Source organism: Arachis ipaensis, chromosome B7 (genome assembly GCF_059453495.1).
Source record: "Arachis ipaensis isolate K30076 ecotype BB chromosome B7, ASM5945349v1, whole genome shotgun sequence".
NCBI lineage: Eukaryota > Viridiplantae > Streptophyta > Magnoliopsida > Fabales > Fabaceae > Arachis > Arachis ipaensis.
This window is the reverse complement of record NC_142442.1, coordinates 120,271,894-120,288,758: the sequence shown is the minus strand read 5'-3', so window position 1 is coordinate 120,288,758 and position 16,865 is coordinate 120,271,894. Positions and strand designations below refer to the sequence as shown.

General features: G+C 34.7%; 1 protein-coding gene across 1 annotated transcript; it reads left to right on the top strand.

The window, feature by feature from the left end:
* Positions 1 to 12,877: 12,877 nt before the first annotated feature.
* LOC148553912 (uncharacterized) lies at positions 12,878 to 13,426 on the top strand. The gene has a single exon (XM_088494918.1). It carries the CDS (start codon positions 12,878 to 12,880, stop codon positions 13,424 to 13,426), a length of 549 nt encoding a protein of 182 aa, XP_088351044.1.
* The last annotated feature ends 3,439 nt before the right edge of the window (positions 13,427 to 16,865 follow it).

The window sequence follows — 16,865 nt, the reverse complement described above, 5'->3', positions numbered from 1 at the left end:
ATTTTTTTATAATATTTAATTATAAATTACTTAAAATATAATAGAGAATGTAAATAAAAAAAATAAAAAATATATGTAAATAAAAAAATAATTACATGAAGTTAACATCCACGTTAACATACATAATAAAACGAAATTAGCACCTAAACGAAATTAACATCCAATGCAGTCGTTTTGTGAACCTTGGCTACATTTTCTGTTTAAATAAATTGGAAGATAAACAACTATAAGTGATAATTAAAAAGGTCACCTAGCACAAATATAATCCGACCAAGTAAATATAGTACACCCAAATATAGTACAGAATGGACAATAACATCCGTAATTCCAATCAGTTAACATCCATAAAACCACACGGATAACATCATGTGTCTTATATACATAACATCCAACTTAATAAGACAAGATTTAGCTATTCGAAATACTACTTAAAGTTACTAGTATTGGCATTACTTAACGGGAGAGGACACATAGTCATCAAATTTATTATGTTATGGAATGAATGCTAAAACACAAAAAGAGGTATTTATATGTGTAAGGTATATTGCCATGCTCAAAATAAGTATCTCCAACAGTTTTTAAAATATAGATTTACCAGCTACAGCATCAATATCATACTTCTAAAATTAGATAAATAATTAATTACTCTATACATGGTAAAACTTTATATACGATTAAAAAGACGCAAAATCTAAAAGATATCTATACTATAATAATATTAAAAAAACGCAGGTTAGAGCAACAAAAGTTTATAACAAAACTAATAAATCATTGAATTGCCTTTCTTGGAAGGTTGTTGATCAAATTCAGCAAGTAATGCATGACCAGCCGATATGTCGGTCTCGTTTTCATCTACCGTGGGAGCTTCTTTACAAGTCCTTCTATTAGACTTTATTTTTTTCTTAATGCATCCTCTCTTTGATACGCGGTTGTGCTTTTTCGGTGACCTAGACATCTTTCCAATTAAATTTAGAAGCCCCTACAGTGGACAACGTATAAGTTTTATTTACATTAGAGCTTAAAAGCAGTGATCCGATTAACATATCTTTCACACTTATCACTATTAAAATATTATATATATATATCGTATGCCTCACTGAGTGAGATGTGCTTTTCTCTTCATCCATCTTCTTCAGATCAACAAGCGATCAGTCTCTAATCCACGGTTCTCTCCCATTATATCATCCTAAATCTCCATGCTTGTTAGCATGGAGATATATAATCTGAAAGTTATAGTAATTGCTATAAACAATGTATACTATAAAATAACAAACAACAAATCAAAGGTTAAGGATATACGGCTCACCAGTAATGCGAACATACATCCATCCACTGTCTTCTTCCCTACCTCCTGAAACCTCAGAACTTCCTCAATTAAAAAATCATAAATGTACCTCGCCCAATACATCTTCCTTGGGTTCGATACATCAATGGCAGCCTGTATATGTATGTCTGAAACAGTGGCCTTTGGTGAGGGAAAGAAGAAACACTTTGCTATCAACATGATGAACTGTCTCCGGAAGTTGATTCTATCGACATCGGACTGCATCAAGCATGTGATAACATCCCTTTTCAAATCTACTTGTTTCTTTCCTGTGAAGCTATTAACAAGTCGGTGCTCTGCTGCTGTTTCTGGACTTTTGAAACTATTCCCTATCAAGCACAAGCAGTCCAAATCTTTAATGGCTAATTTAACCGAAAACATATACTCAACGAAAGTACTGTGGATAATTTTTTTTCCTTTTCTCCCTATTTTATTTGTGAATTGCGTACCATGATTCGGTAGTCCAAAACACCGCGCAATTGATTCAACTAATATGGGAATTTTTCTTGTTTCGACGACCAAAGACTTCTCATCCCGACTATATGATGATGCTAATGCAATCATCATATCTTGGTTGACAGCCCATTCAGGCACATATTGCAGCCAGCCAAGTCCCATGTTCTGCACCTCCATTAGTTTCTCTCTGCCCGCGCCTGAGTCTAATTGCTTCATAACTGAAGCCACGCAACATGGCGAGCACCTAAATACCAGTGTTTTCTACACAAAAATTCATAATCAGCACAAAGTGACAACGAAGGAGATTGTCGGTTTTAACATTTACTATCAAAACACAATATCCCAAATTTGCAGTTAATTCACCGCTAACCATCCAAGGTACCTTTTTTGGTCTACCAGTTTTTTTTTTTTTTGCGATCCTCTTTCGGGATTGTTATTCTTTTGTGTCACTTTTTTGCTCCTGGTACGAGCCATAGCTACTTCTTATTTTTTGAACACCTGTTCACAAGCAACTGGTATATATACTCAAATAACCCACTTAAATTAATTATTAACATACCATCATGTTTATCAATAGCATAGATACGCTAACAACTTTACTTAGTTGAATATAAAAATCATGAATATTTACTATGTGTCCATGATTGTTATTATTACTTCACTATAAAAAATTAATTAATATTAACTGAAAAAAAATTGACTCCATAATATTATTTTTGTTTATAATTTATTAGATATAATGACACTTCAAACCTGCTCTTTTGCATACAAACAAATTTAATAGCTGTATTTTTTTTTTTCAAATTCTAATGTATAGAATTGAGAAGAACACAATCTAGGTGTATGATGAATATATAAGGCACAAATCATTAATTATTAAACTTATGATAGGGAGTTTTAAATTTTCTTGACAAAATCTAAGTTATCTGTCCTAGCTAGTACTTAAAATAAATCTCAGATTCAAGTTTAAATGTTTTAAAATTAAAGCTAAGTAAGTATAACAATACAAGGGTTAAAGTTAATCAAAAATAAAAAAATGAATAAAAAATAATAAAAAGTAGGAACGAAAGTAGAGTAACTGACATCATGTAAATTATTATAGAGAGTAAATAAACTTTATTTTATTTCAGAGCGTGTAATTATATATTTTGAGTATATATATATATAACTAAAAGTAATTTGTGTTATTTAATTTGAACGGTCCCAAATTTCACAACTCATACTTTCATATAGGAAAATGAACAATGTTATACGTACCATTTACAAGTACTGTATTTTTTTTTTTGTATATTTCTTTTTATAATAATTTTTTGTAATTTTTGGGTAAGGAATGGATGGAGGTGCAGAAATGTTTGTTGAGAATTATAAGTTAGAAAAAGTGATTGGACTTGGAGAGTTTTGGTAAGGTTAGAATTGCTCAACATTTACCAACCGATCATAAAGTTGCTATCAAGATCCTTAACCGTCACAAGATCAACCAAATCAAAATGGAACTAACTAATCAAAATTTAGTGAATTAATTTGTTTAACTACATACCATTACTTAAATAGTCATATATATATGTATGTTCAGTTTTTTAACAATCACTAATAAAGATAAAGCATTTCACACTAAAAAATTTCATGCAAAATTTCAACTCAACATTTTATAAAGTTAAAGCAATTCAAACTAAAAAAATCAAGTCATAACATCTCTATTGAACCGTATCTAGAAGGATTTTTTTCCTTCACATGAATAAAAAAAATAATAATTTGCCAATAACTTTAAGTACTCCTAATGTACTTCCACCATAGTTAACTACCATAATTAGTCAACTACTAAAAAATACATAATCTAAATGACACACATGATAAAAAAAAACCCTTTTTTGATGCCTTTTCTTCATCTCCAGCCCAAAATGCCATCTTTGCAAGTTTTTTCCTTTTCCCAAACCCATCAAAGTGAGATAAAGAATAAAAATTTCATCGTTAACATCGACTCCAACCACATACAACAACTGATAATGGAGCCCCAATATGCCAATTAATCGAAACACAATTAATAGAAAGATAAAACTATATAACATACCTATAGGAGTTGGAGACAAGGCTATGAGATGCTCGACTTTTTCAATGGAGACTTTCGAAATATGGAGGCAACTTGAACGAAATGGCTGCTTCATATTTATCACATTATTAATTACTTGAAAGAAAGCACAACACCAAGTACGAAAAATAGCAACTCAAACCACATAACATATAAAAATTCAAGGAACCATAACACACCAGAAAATTAATGTCTACTTATCACGGTTTGACTTAGCCTGAGTCTTATCGGCTGATTTTGATGCTTAATCACAATGCACCCAAACAAGTTCATAGCATTTTTTTTCAATTGTTTAAAAAATATATTCATAGAAAATGGGGAATTGAAATATTGATATAAAGTCTTTTAATAAATAGATTGTCATATTGGATAACATCATGAAGGACACACCAAATTTCATTGAATAATGAGAGGGAAATAAGAATGATTATCATATGAAAGTATTAATAATGAGCAAAGAGAGAAGTCACATTAAGACAAACACAACGAAGACAGTGTTCAAAAGCATGATCATGTAATATTTCAAACGGCCGCAATAGTTCAAAAAAAAATGACTCAATGAGTTTCAATATACAGAAAAAGCTTTCAGATAATCAAAGTCCAAAGCCCAAAAAGAGAAACCAAGCGAGTGAGAAAAGGGTTTTACTTACCGTAGAAAAACGCGAGTGAATGCAAATATGGTGAGATGAAAGTGTGAAAGTGAGAAGTGGGATTTGCGTTGTGCGAGAATCGCGTAGAAGAAAAAGGGATCAGAGGACGAAACGCGTAATGGCGTGTTATTATAGAACAGAGGCGTCGGAAAACAACAAAAAAACACCCATTTTCTGCTACCTTCCCTTCATCTCTACTCCCAAAACGTGACCTTTCTCCAACTATTCCCCTTTCTCTTTTCCCAAACCCATCAACACGAGATAAAAATCAAAACTTTCATCCTTAACATCAACTCCAACCACATGCAACAACAGATAATGTACTCTCAACATGCCAATTAACGGAAAAATGAAACTAAATAACATACCTATAGGAATCGGATACAGTGCTATGGAATGCTCTGATGACGAAGCTGCTGATTTTCTCCTCTCTGCATCTTTTCGTTTTCCTGGTTCCTGGGTTTATGGAAGGAATGAAATGGGAGATAAAAGTTTTGATCTTTCATTCTATGTAATTTCTTCGTGTATTAGGATGTTAATTTACTGGACTGAAATTGTATTTTATTATAATTAAATGTAGATGAGAGATTTTTAGGGATTTGATTGAGATGAAACAGAAATTAATTTTGAGAATGAAATTAATTACTATATGAATGAAGAAGAAGGAACGGTGATAAGTATGTTATTGATAAGCAAGTGGAGTACACTCTCTTATCATGAGAATGACATTTAGTTTGTACTATATCTATAATATACTCTTTTTTTTGGCTACGTAGCACTCCCCAAACAAAATATTTTTAAATGTTAAAATATTTTGTGTAACACTAACTTGATCACGTTTAGATTTTTGCATAATTCACACTTTATCACTTAAGTTCTCTTGTTTTCAACTTTAACACTCAGGTTTGCATAAAATCTCTCCTAGAACGAATGATTTGCTCGAAAAATATCATGTTCTATTATCTTATACTGCACTTTACTTTCAACTTCAAATCTTCTTGTTTGATTTTTAGATTGGTTATCGTGTTCGTGAGTTCCTGTAGTGCCTCCTTAGCAAGAGAGAGATTTACTTCTAATATTTACATTGTAAATCTTGCAGCCTGAAATTGAACATAAATGCATAATAACTTGAGTTAAAAATAATTCAATATTTCTTTTTGAAGTTCAAACAAATATGTCCTAAATCTTATCCCTGTATGAAGTGAGTCATGACATCAAGGGCACATAAATCTTGTCCCTAAAAAATGTTTGTTTTACATGTAGTGACCTATTTTTAAATTAGTTAACTAAAAAATATTTATTTTACAAAATAGCGAAAAGGAAACATATATAATTTTCAAGTTATGACTTACAGAAAATAGTAAAGAACATGGTTCAATAATTAAAAAAACTGCCAACGAACATAACATAAAACTACAGCAGTGGTATATGTTGAGTTAATAGAAATCACAATACAAAATAAAAATTGAAAAGCTACATTCATCAAGCATATATAGTAGAAGAAAAAGAAAATTAAAGATGATAATTTACGAACTACTATTATTATTATTGCTGCATATTCACAAAATATTGCATGGAATACATGACTTTAACCGTTAGGATTATCTATGTGCCCTTGAGTTTTCAATATTTATATATGGTAGGAAACTCATTTTTAAAGGAAACTCAAAAACAAATATACAAAAGTTAGTTATGGAAGGAAAAGAAAGAACAAAAATAGTTAAATACATATAAACTTAGTTAAATTTTAAAGAGTGTCATCCAAGAATTAAACTGAACATTTAAAGAAGAGACAAAAATGATATAATATAAACAAAAAAAAAAGGGTAAAAAATAGCGATTAAGCAGATGAATCATTTATACCGCTTTGGCAGGAGCAACTTTAGCCAAAGCACCTTGCAGCAAATTTCACACCTTGAGCTTTGTCAGGAAAGTTGTTCCTTAAAAAAGGAAAGTTTTCAAATTACTTAGCAAAACCAAAAGCAAATCCAAATTTAAAGTAACGAAAAAAATCTATAAAAGTCAAAGCTACTAAATTATATAAGATGTCAACAGACAACAATAACTATGTTTATTTTAAGTGTGATGCTGTTTTACACCTCTGAACAACATTTTATGTTTAGAAAAGAAAAAGAAAAGAAAAAGGCTATAGCCTCTGAAAAAACCATTGTTGTTATAAATATATAGCTTCTACTAAATTTCTTTAAATTATATAAAAAAAAAAAACAACTTCAAGAGCGGGAGCATTTCTAAGAGAAACAACTCTGACTTCAAGAGCAGTAGCATCTTCAACTTTCTGCTATTGCTCTTGGACTTCTAATAGTCCAGGAAATTGCTCCATGGTTTGGTTTGTTTTAAACCATCTCATCAAAGTATCACATGATTAAGTTTTAGATAAAAAACAAACTGCTCCATGTTCATTAAAATTTTTACAAAAATAACATAAACCTTCAAGATATGATAATCAAATACTTTAACATTGTAATTTGCATTACTATATACCTAAACAAAAAGAACAAAGAATTTTTTTTTGCATTATTTGATGATCTTCATTGTTCCAAAATTATCTCTTATAGAATTTCTAAAACCAAATCTTTTTTACTGAAATGAATTCTAACTGATAAATTAAGAACTCAAAACATCTTTCGAGAAAATTTATATTGGCATATGTGAAGTGTTAGTGGTGAGAGGATTGACGTACCAAATGAAAGAATCCTTAACAATATGATGATGGGTGCAAATTCAGAACACATTAATATATTTTAGTGTTGGATCCAATTAATTAAAACAAAATGGATATAACATACAAATGTTTATTCTTTCTTCTCTATATGTTATAGATTAAGGGTTGCTGAATACAAGTATCAAACCCAAATAAATATTATTAAATTTTCTCATGAACTCTATGATGATGAGGATGGAAGTACCGGTAAAATTGAAAAGGTTATCAATCATGTCAAATGAGGCATAAAATGTAGAATGTCAATTTCTTTATATAGAATCAATATCCACCATCTTAGGCAGCAATCTTTTCATTCCTCTAATAACAACATAAATGCAAATGGCAACAAAAAGAAATTATAAAGGATAGTGTTACCTGGAGGACATTGTTGGCATAATCAAATACTCCATCGGAGACCACAACAAAGAATTATAGAGACTAAAATTTTACTTAGCTTGCAATTGCAGGTCAATCACCACCTCAGATGTTCTTTAAGAAATGACATAAAATATGAAAACAGGAAAAAAAATCAACAATATAGTTAATAGAAGACAAACACGGTAAGCTATCCAACAACAAAGGGAATAAATATTAAATAAACAGTTATCAAATGAACAAATTAAATTTTATCCATATACCATTATCTGTTTGAGCTTTTTCTTTCTTAATTTCATGTTCTAATCTCCTTTTAATCAAAGGATTTTTAAGTCACAAACTTATAGGAGGAACAAAAATCGCATCAAAGATCATATATAAATTTTGAAAAACAGTATGTTCATACTTACGCTTCTATCTCATAATTTTTAAAGGCAGAGAAAGAACAAAGGAAAGAAAGTGTTGCAGCCGTAGTGGTGTGTTCATTTCTTATAACTAGTTACCTTAGGAAGAAGAATATTACACGCATACTCTAGTACTGCTCTCAATGAGTTTTGCATTAGACATCAAAAGACCATCCCCAACAATCTGCACAACATTGCAATGAGCACAAAACTCATCAAACAGTTGGATTTGAGATCACTTGTGTAAGACCCCAAATTTTAAAAAGTTATTAATAAATTATTTATGATTTATTATATTTAGTTAATATTATCTTTTTAGAAATTTTTATATATAAGTTGAGTAAATTCTTATTTGTTATTTAGAGTCCTTATAAATGAAAAATAATGAGTATTTTATATGCCTTAATTTTAATATATATTTTTAACCTTATTTTATAAATAAAGAAAAATTAATTTTACTTATCTCTAATTTTTATTAAATTGATATTTAACTGAAAATTATTTAAAGATTGATAATTAAAAGGTATTTTCATTAAAATAGATATTTTATATATATATTTAATTTAATTTTTATGATTATCTTACTTCTTTTTTATTTCATAAAAAATTACCCTAATCTATTAACCCACAAATCCCCAAATAAAAATCCTAAACCTAATTTTGACCTAACCATACCATTTGGTTTCCCTTTCCTCGCCGTAAACCCATTTTTTCCCATTTCCCTTATTCCATCAGTAAACACACACACACACACACATGGGAGAGAGGAAGAGGATCGGAGAAGAGAAGAGGAGGGGGAAGTCCGCGCCGGCACGCTGGGCCTCACTGCCACCGTCGCGTCATCGTCGGACTGTGGAGAGAGAGAGAGAGAGAGAGTTCGCAAAGGGAGCCAGGGGAGAGTGATAAACTACTATTTTATGGTTTATCTTGTGCTCAATTGAGTGGTTTTTATCAAGCCTTTGTACACTTATCCATACAATTTGCATGATTTTACAATTCCTTCCCAATTTTGTTCTATAGTTGAAAACTTGCTTCCTAAGCCTTTAAATTGTGTATTTTAATTCCCCTTTATACCATTCGATGCCGTGATCTGTGCGTTAAGTGTTTTCAGGCTTTATAGGGCAGGAATGACTTAGAGGATGGAGTGGAAGCTTGCAAAAATGGAAGGAGCACAAAAAATAAAGGAGATAACCAGTGAGGATCGATGCGCACGCATGGCTCACGCGTGCACGTGAATTGGAGTTTTGCACGGCGACGCGTGCGCATGTCTGACGCGTACGCGTGACACGCGAAGATGAACATTGACGCGTACGCGTGACTGACACGTACGCGTGACATGCGCCACGTGCAGAAAATGCAGAAGACGCTAGGGGCGATTTTGGGTTGACTTTGGACCCAGTTTTCGGCCCAGAAACACAGACTAGAGCCAGGGGACAAGCAGAGACTCAACACACATTCTCATTCGCATAGTTTTTAGTTTTAGATTGGAATCTTAGTAAAAACACCACTTCCACTAGGTTTCTTCACATTCATAGTTTTAGAGTTTGTGCTTTTGATTTGGATATTGAGAAGAGTCACTACCTCTGTTGAAGTTTCCATTATTCTAGTTTATTTTCTTATTCCTTTACTCTTTTGATTACCTATTAACCCTATTCAGATATGGATGTTTATGATTTTGGGATTTATTAATACAAAGAATTATTTTTACCTTTAATTAATTTTCTACTGTTATTTTATTTGAAATTTCATGTCTTCTTCTCTTTCCCAATTATCGTTTATGAAGATGGCATTCACATCAATGGAGTAGACTCCCAACTTGACTTGGGAGTTAATTAAAAGGAGACCCTTGAGTTGGAATACTCAAGTGTTAATTTTAATTGGAAGTTGTTGGCTAACTCTCTATTTACTAATGCTAATCCTTCCACAGGAGAGGATTAAGACTTGTGAATCAGAGTTAGCTCAATCACTTTACTTTCCTTTATTTAGTAAGGGTTAACTAAGTGAAAACAACAACCTCTTGCTATTACATTTGAGAAAATTCAACAAGGATAGAACTTCCAATTAATCTTCTCCCGGTCAAGGCTTTTTATTTTGATTATATAAATTCTCTTGCTAATTTTCATTGCTTTAATTTACAATCATTTATTTTTCTGTTCTCCAACTCTTAAAATTTCTCGGAAAACTCCTGATTAATAAAATAGCATTCTCTTGTCAACTCGTTGGGAGACGACCTGAGATTTCTACTCCCAGTATTTTATTCTTAAAATTTGTGACAACTCTTTTGAATTGATAAGCGAAATTTTCGTCGGTTAAGAACTGTACTTGCAACGCTGTTCTTATTATAAATTCTTAATCGGCAATTTTTCTCCTCATCAGAGAGAGACGCGAGCGCAAGCCAGGATGCGCGAGAGGGAGTCGCCACTGCTGGGTTGCCGTTCTGCCTTGTCGCACCTTGCCTCCGTCGCCGTTGGAGCTTCGCCGTTCTATTGCCGTCGAAGCCAGGAGCCATCGCCGTCAGTCGCGTCATCGCTGCTGCCACCAGTTTCCGCCATCGTCAAGGTTGGTCGCGGGTAGGAGAGGGGGAAGAAGCCTCCATTGACGCCGAGCCTAACACAGGGGAGAGAAGGAGCCCACGGGAGAGAAGCTCATCGCCGCCGCTGCCATGGCTTCCTCGCCGTCGCCGTTGTTGGGTAGTCACCGGAGGCAGCCGTCGTTGTCAGCACCGCTGTCGGGATTACCGTCGCCTTATTTCGGCATCCTTCCTGAGTACGGTAACTACCCTTTTTCAGAACTCTCGATGTTAATGTTCTGTTAAAGTTTTTTGAAGTGGTTGAGATTTTGGTTACCGTAGGGTCGAGCTCCGAGGTTTGCATGTTGAAATTAAGGTTGCCGTTGAACCACCGGAGTTTCTGGTCGCTGTCAAAGCTGCCGCTGGGTCAGCTCGGGATTGCGGCTGCTCTGTTCTGCTGTTACCGTAAGTGTACTCTATTTCAAACCCTCGTCATTAGTTTTTCGTTATATGTTATTAAGGTTTCCACGATATTTATGTTTGTAGAATTTAGTAACCGAGGTTGCATGTGAAAATTTTTAAAAATAAAGAATTTAAATTAATAAAATAAACCATAATTTATTCATAATAGAAATTACATAAATTAAACTATATAATTCTTCCATTATTAAATTTTAATCTCTATCATGCAAAATATTAAATTATAATAAAATTACATAAGAATCTTAATTAATAAATTTACATTAAGAAAAATGGCGAGGATTAGGATTAAAGTTTGAAGAGTGTGTGTAAATTAGGTTATCTTTTATTAGTGATGGTTAGAATAAGGATTTTTATTTTTCACATTTGTTTTTATTTTTAAATTTTAACTATTTTTATTTATGTTTAACAATTAACTTTTTTCATTTAAAAAATTAATTTTTAGTCAACATTGAAGACTTGATTATTAGTAAAAATTATATATTAATTTTATAAAAAATATAAAATAATATATACTATTTTTAAAAATTAATCATTTAATCTTTAATTTTTATAAAAATAATTATTTAATACAAATAATATTTTAAAAAATTAAATTTTTGAACCAAAATAAAATTATCTTAAAGATTTTAACATTTTAAAATAAATTTTTTTAGTTACAAAACTTCTTGTATTTTGTGACAAACAAATAACTTGTTGCAAATAATATTAAATTTTGTGACAAATTAATTTTTTGTTACAAAATAGTTAGAGTTTTTGAAACAAATGAATATTTTGTTACAAAATATTTTGAACTTTTGCAACAACTTCATCTTTTGTTACAAAATATTATAAAATTTTGCAACAAAACACGATTCGTTACAAAAGCCGATATAATTTGTAACAAAAAAATTAAGTCATTACAAAATAACAAAATGTTTTGTAACAAATTATATTGTTGTTACAAAACATTATTATTATGTAATAATTTTAAATTTGTCACAAAGTTTTGTTACAAATATTCCATTTTTTATAGTGTTTAAAGCTGTTTATGCTGTGGCGAAAGTGTACAGAGCTGTGAATTGAAGCTGCGGTTGGATTCGGGTCGAGAGGAAAGGAATTTGTTGACGTGTTTGGGTTATGGTTTGACTTGTCAAGGTAGGGGTCTTCTTCAGAAAACTATACTTTATAAACTGGAATTATTATATATGGATATTTATGTGAGAAAATGTACTTCTGGTGATTATATATGTCTTATGTATTGCTTGATGGATTTGGATGGATATGAATGCTTGTTTGATTGGATTACTGTTTGGTTTGTGAAACGGACGATTCTTGAAGCATTTCTTTAAAGTTATTTTTTTACAGTTTTGAAATTGAGTTTAATTGGTTGAAACTTGAAAATGAAGTTGCTTCTTGAAATCAGAGAAAACGGCAGAGGATGAACAAGCAGCAACTCGAGACACTGTCAGGGGTATTAAACACCTAGAGAGGGATAGCACTGGCGTCCAACACCCATAAGGGGGCAACACTGGCGTCTAACACCAGGAAAGGACCAGCAGTGGTGTTGAATGCCCAGATAGGGGAGACCATACTTCAGGGAACACCTCTCCTAAGCAAGCTGGTAACCCTTCTTCTAGCACTTTGGACACTCACCATGCGCCACTCGGAACACATGAGTACAAGACCAAGATGCTATTTTCTCAGAAACTCCGTCAAGCAGAAAAAGATAAGTAGTTTGCCCGGTTTGCAAATTACCTCAAGGCACTAGAGATCAAAATCCCATTTGCAGAGGCCCTGGAACAAATACCCACCTATGCCAAGTTTATAAAGGACATATTAAGCCAAAAGAAGGATGGGAGGAAAGTAGAAACAATCTTCCTCACTGAAGAATGCAGTGCAGTCATCCAGAGGACCCTACCAGAGAAACTTCAGGACCTTGGGAGTTTTGTGATGGTTGCACAAGGACAGCCTTATGTGATCTTGGAGCGAGCATCAATCTAATGCCTTCATCACTATTAGAGAAACTCAGAATCCAAAAGACCAAGCCTACCCATATATGCCTTCAGCTTGCTGATGGCTCTATCAAGTTTCCATCAGGAGTGGTCAAAGACATGATTGTGATGGTTGGACCCTTTGCATTTTCCACAAACTTTGTGGTATTAGATATGGAAGAACATAAGAATGCCTACATCATTTTAGGAAGAGCTTTTCTGGCTACAAGAAGGACCCTCATTGATGTGCAACAAGGGAAAGTGACATTGAGAGTTAATGAGGATGAGTTTGTACTGAATGCTGTCAAGGCCATGCAGTACCCTGACACCCCAGAGGAATGCATGAGGATTAATGTCATCGATTCCCTAGTAGAAGAGCTACATGCAATCGAGAGACTCGAGGAGGAGCTAGATGACATCCTTAAAGATGCCAGACCTGACATGTAGGCATCAGATGCGCAAGAGGAGACTTTGAAAGCTCCTAAAGTGGAGGGTAGTCCTCCCAAACTCGAGCTCAAGCCACTGCCATCATCCATGAAATACGTGTTACTAGGAAATGGAGATACTTACCCTATAATCATAAGCTCTACCTTAAAGCCACAAGAAGAAGCGCTGATTCAAGTGCTGGAGACCCACAACACAGCTCTTGGATGGACCATAAGTGACTTAAAAGGAATCGGTCCAACTCAGTGTATACACAAGGTCAGGCTCGAAGAAGATGCTAAACCAGCAGTGCAACCACAAAGGCGACTGAATCCAGCTATGAAGGAAGTAGTTGAAAAATAAGTCACAAAACTATGGGAGGCTGGGATTATCTACCCCATTTCAGATAGTCCCTGGGTAAGCCATGTACAAGTTGTACCCAAGAAAGGAGGGATGACAGTGATCCACAATGAGAAGAATGAACTGATTCCTACAAGAACAGTTATAGGATGGCGTATGTGTATTGATTATAGGAGACTCAACAACGCCACCAGAAAGGATCATTTCTCCTACCTTTCATAGACCAGATGCTGGAGAGACTGGCTGGGCGCGCATTCTACTACTTCCAGGATGACTATTCAGGTTACAATCAGATTGCAGTAGATCCTCAGGATCAGGAGAAGACATGATTCACATGTCCATACAGAGTGTTTGCTTACAGAAGAATGCCATTCGACCTCTATAATGCACCTGAAACCTTTCAAAGGTGCATACTATCCATTTTCTCAGACATGGTTGAGAAATTCCTTGAAGTATTCATGGATGACTTCTCTGTCTTTGATGATTCATTTTATTCCTGCCTTAACCATCTCGCCTTAGTCTTGAAACGATGCTAAGACACAAACCTGGTATTAAACTGGAAAAATTGTCATTTCATGGTAACTGAAGGAATTGTTCTTATACATCAAATTTCAAACAAGGGAATAGAGGTTGATCAAGCTAAGGTGGAAGTAATTGAACGATTACCACCACCTACTAATGTTAAGGCAATTAGAAGTTTCTTGGGACATGCATGATTCTACAGAAAGTTTATAAAATATTTCTCCAAAATTGCAAAGCCCCTGTGCAATCTCTTACCATGGACACTCCTTTTGTTTTTTACAATGATTGCCTGCATGTTTTTGAATCTCTGAAAGGAAAGCTTATCTCTACACTCAACTGGGATCTGCCATTCGAACTAATGTGCGATGCCAGTGATTATGCCATTGGCACATTTTTGGGACAGAGACATGATAAGCTCATGCACATAATTTATTATGCCAGTCGCATTCTAAATGATGCGCAAAGGAACTATACCATCACGGTAAAGGAATTACTTGCAATGGTCTATGCCATTAACAAGTTCAGATCCTGTTTAATAGGTTCTAAAGTCATTATCTACACTGACCATGCTACTCTCAAATACCTTCTATCCAAGCAGGATTCTAAACCAAGATTGATAAGATGGGTACTACTCCTGCAAGAATTTGACATAGCGATCAGAGACAGAAAAGGATCAGAAAATCCTGTAGCTAACCATTTGTCCCAGATTGAACCTGCAGCAGGGATGCCCCCTCCCACTATTGAGGTATCCGATACCTTCTCTGATGAGCAACTCTTTGCAATACGCAAATTACCTTGGTTTACTAGCATTGCAAATTACAAGGCTATAAGGTTCATCCCCAAGGAATACATTAAACAGCAAGTTTGAAAACTCATACATGACGCTAAGTACTACTTATGGGACGAACCATATCTCTTCAAAAGATGCTCGAACGGTATCATCCGCCGTTGTGTGTTAGAGGAAGAAACACAGCAAATTCTCTGGCACTGTCATGGATCAGAGTATGGAGGTCATTTTGGAGGTGAGCGAACAGCCACCAAGGTTCTTCAGAGCGGCTTCTACTGGCCAACGCTCTTCAAGGACTCCCGGGAGTTTGTCCACAACTGTGACAGTTGTCAACGTGCTGGAAATCTCCCTCATAATCGCAAGATGCCACAATAAGAGATCCTGGAAATTGAGTATTTGATGTATGGGGCATAGACTTCATAGGCCCCTTTCCACCTTTCTATTCGAACACATACATCCTTGTGGCAGTAGACTATGTGTCCAAATAGGTTGAGGCAATTGCATCACCCACTAATGATACCCGAGTAGTGATGAAATTCCTCCAGAAATATTTTTTCAGCAGATTCGGCGTCCCAAGGACACTGATTAGTGATGGAGGTAGTCACTTCTGTAACAGACAACTCGACTCCATTCTGCACCGTTATAGCGTTCGCCACAGAGTGGCAACTCCCTACCATGCGTAGACAAATGGACAAGCCGAGGTCTCTAACAGGGAGCTCAAAAGAATCCTGGAGAGAACAGTGAGCACCTCTAGAAAGGATTGGGCAAGGAAGCTTGCTAATGCCCTCTGAGCGTATAGAACAGCTTTCAAGACCCCTATTGGAATGTCACCTTACCAGCTGGTCTATGGCAAAGCATGTCATTTACCAGTAGAACTGGAACACAGGGCTTACTGGGCAAGCAGATTCCTCAACTTTGATGCCAAAGCTGCAAGAGAAAAAAGGTTTCTCCAACTAAATGAGTTGGATGAATACCGACATGCTACATTTGAGAATGCTAAAATTTACAAGGAAAGGGCCAAGAAATGGCATGATAAAAAGATATCTTCCAGAGTCTTCTAGCCTGGCCAGAAGGTTTTACTCTTCAATTCCAAACTCAAGCTCTTCCCTGGGAAGCTCAAGTTGCGGTGGATGGGACCCTATGTGGTCACAGGAGTATCACCATATGGACATGTAGAACTTCAAAGCAGATATTTTGATGAAAGATTCATAGTTAATGGACAGAGGGTCAAGCACTACCTAGGGGATAATAATGAGCAAGACAACTCTACACTGTTGCTAACATGACAACAGTGAGCTCAAGCTAATGATGGTAAAGAAGTGCTTGTTGGGAGGCAACCCAACTATGAGTAGAGTACTATTGTTTTTATTTATTTTGCTTTTATTTTAGTTGATTTCCTTAGTTTTTCTTTGCTTTTTAACGTTTGTGATCATGTGCAGCACTTAGAACAAAGACAGAGATACTTGAGATGGAAAACAGAACACCCTGAAGAGAACCCATTGCTGGCGTTGAACGCCAGACAAGGAGGAAGCTGGGCATTCAATGCTCAACAAGGAAAGTATTGCTGGCGTTGAACACCAAACAAGGAGTGGAATGGCCGTTCAACGCCCATTGAGGATAGACCATTGGCGTTGGACGCTAGATTAGGAGCATTCTGGGCATTCAACGCCCCCTACGGAGTAGCCAGGGCCATCTTTTTATCCCTACTTGGCGTCCAATGCCCAGAACTGGTGTTGAACACCCAGGCAGGGGTAGGCAACTCGAGCTTTATGGCTTCTCAAGCCCATTGTTCCC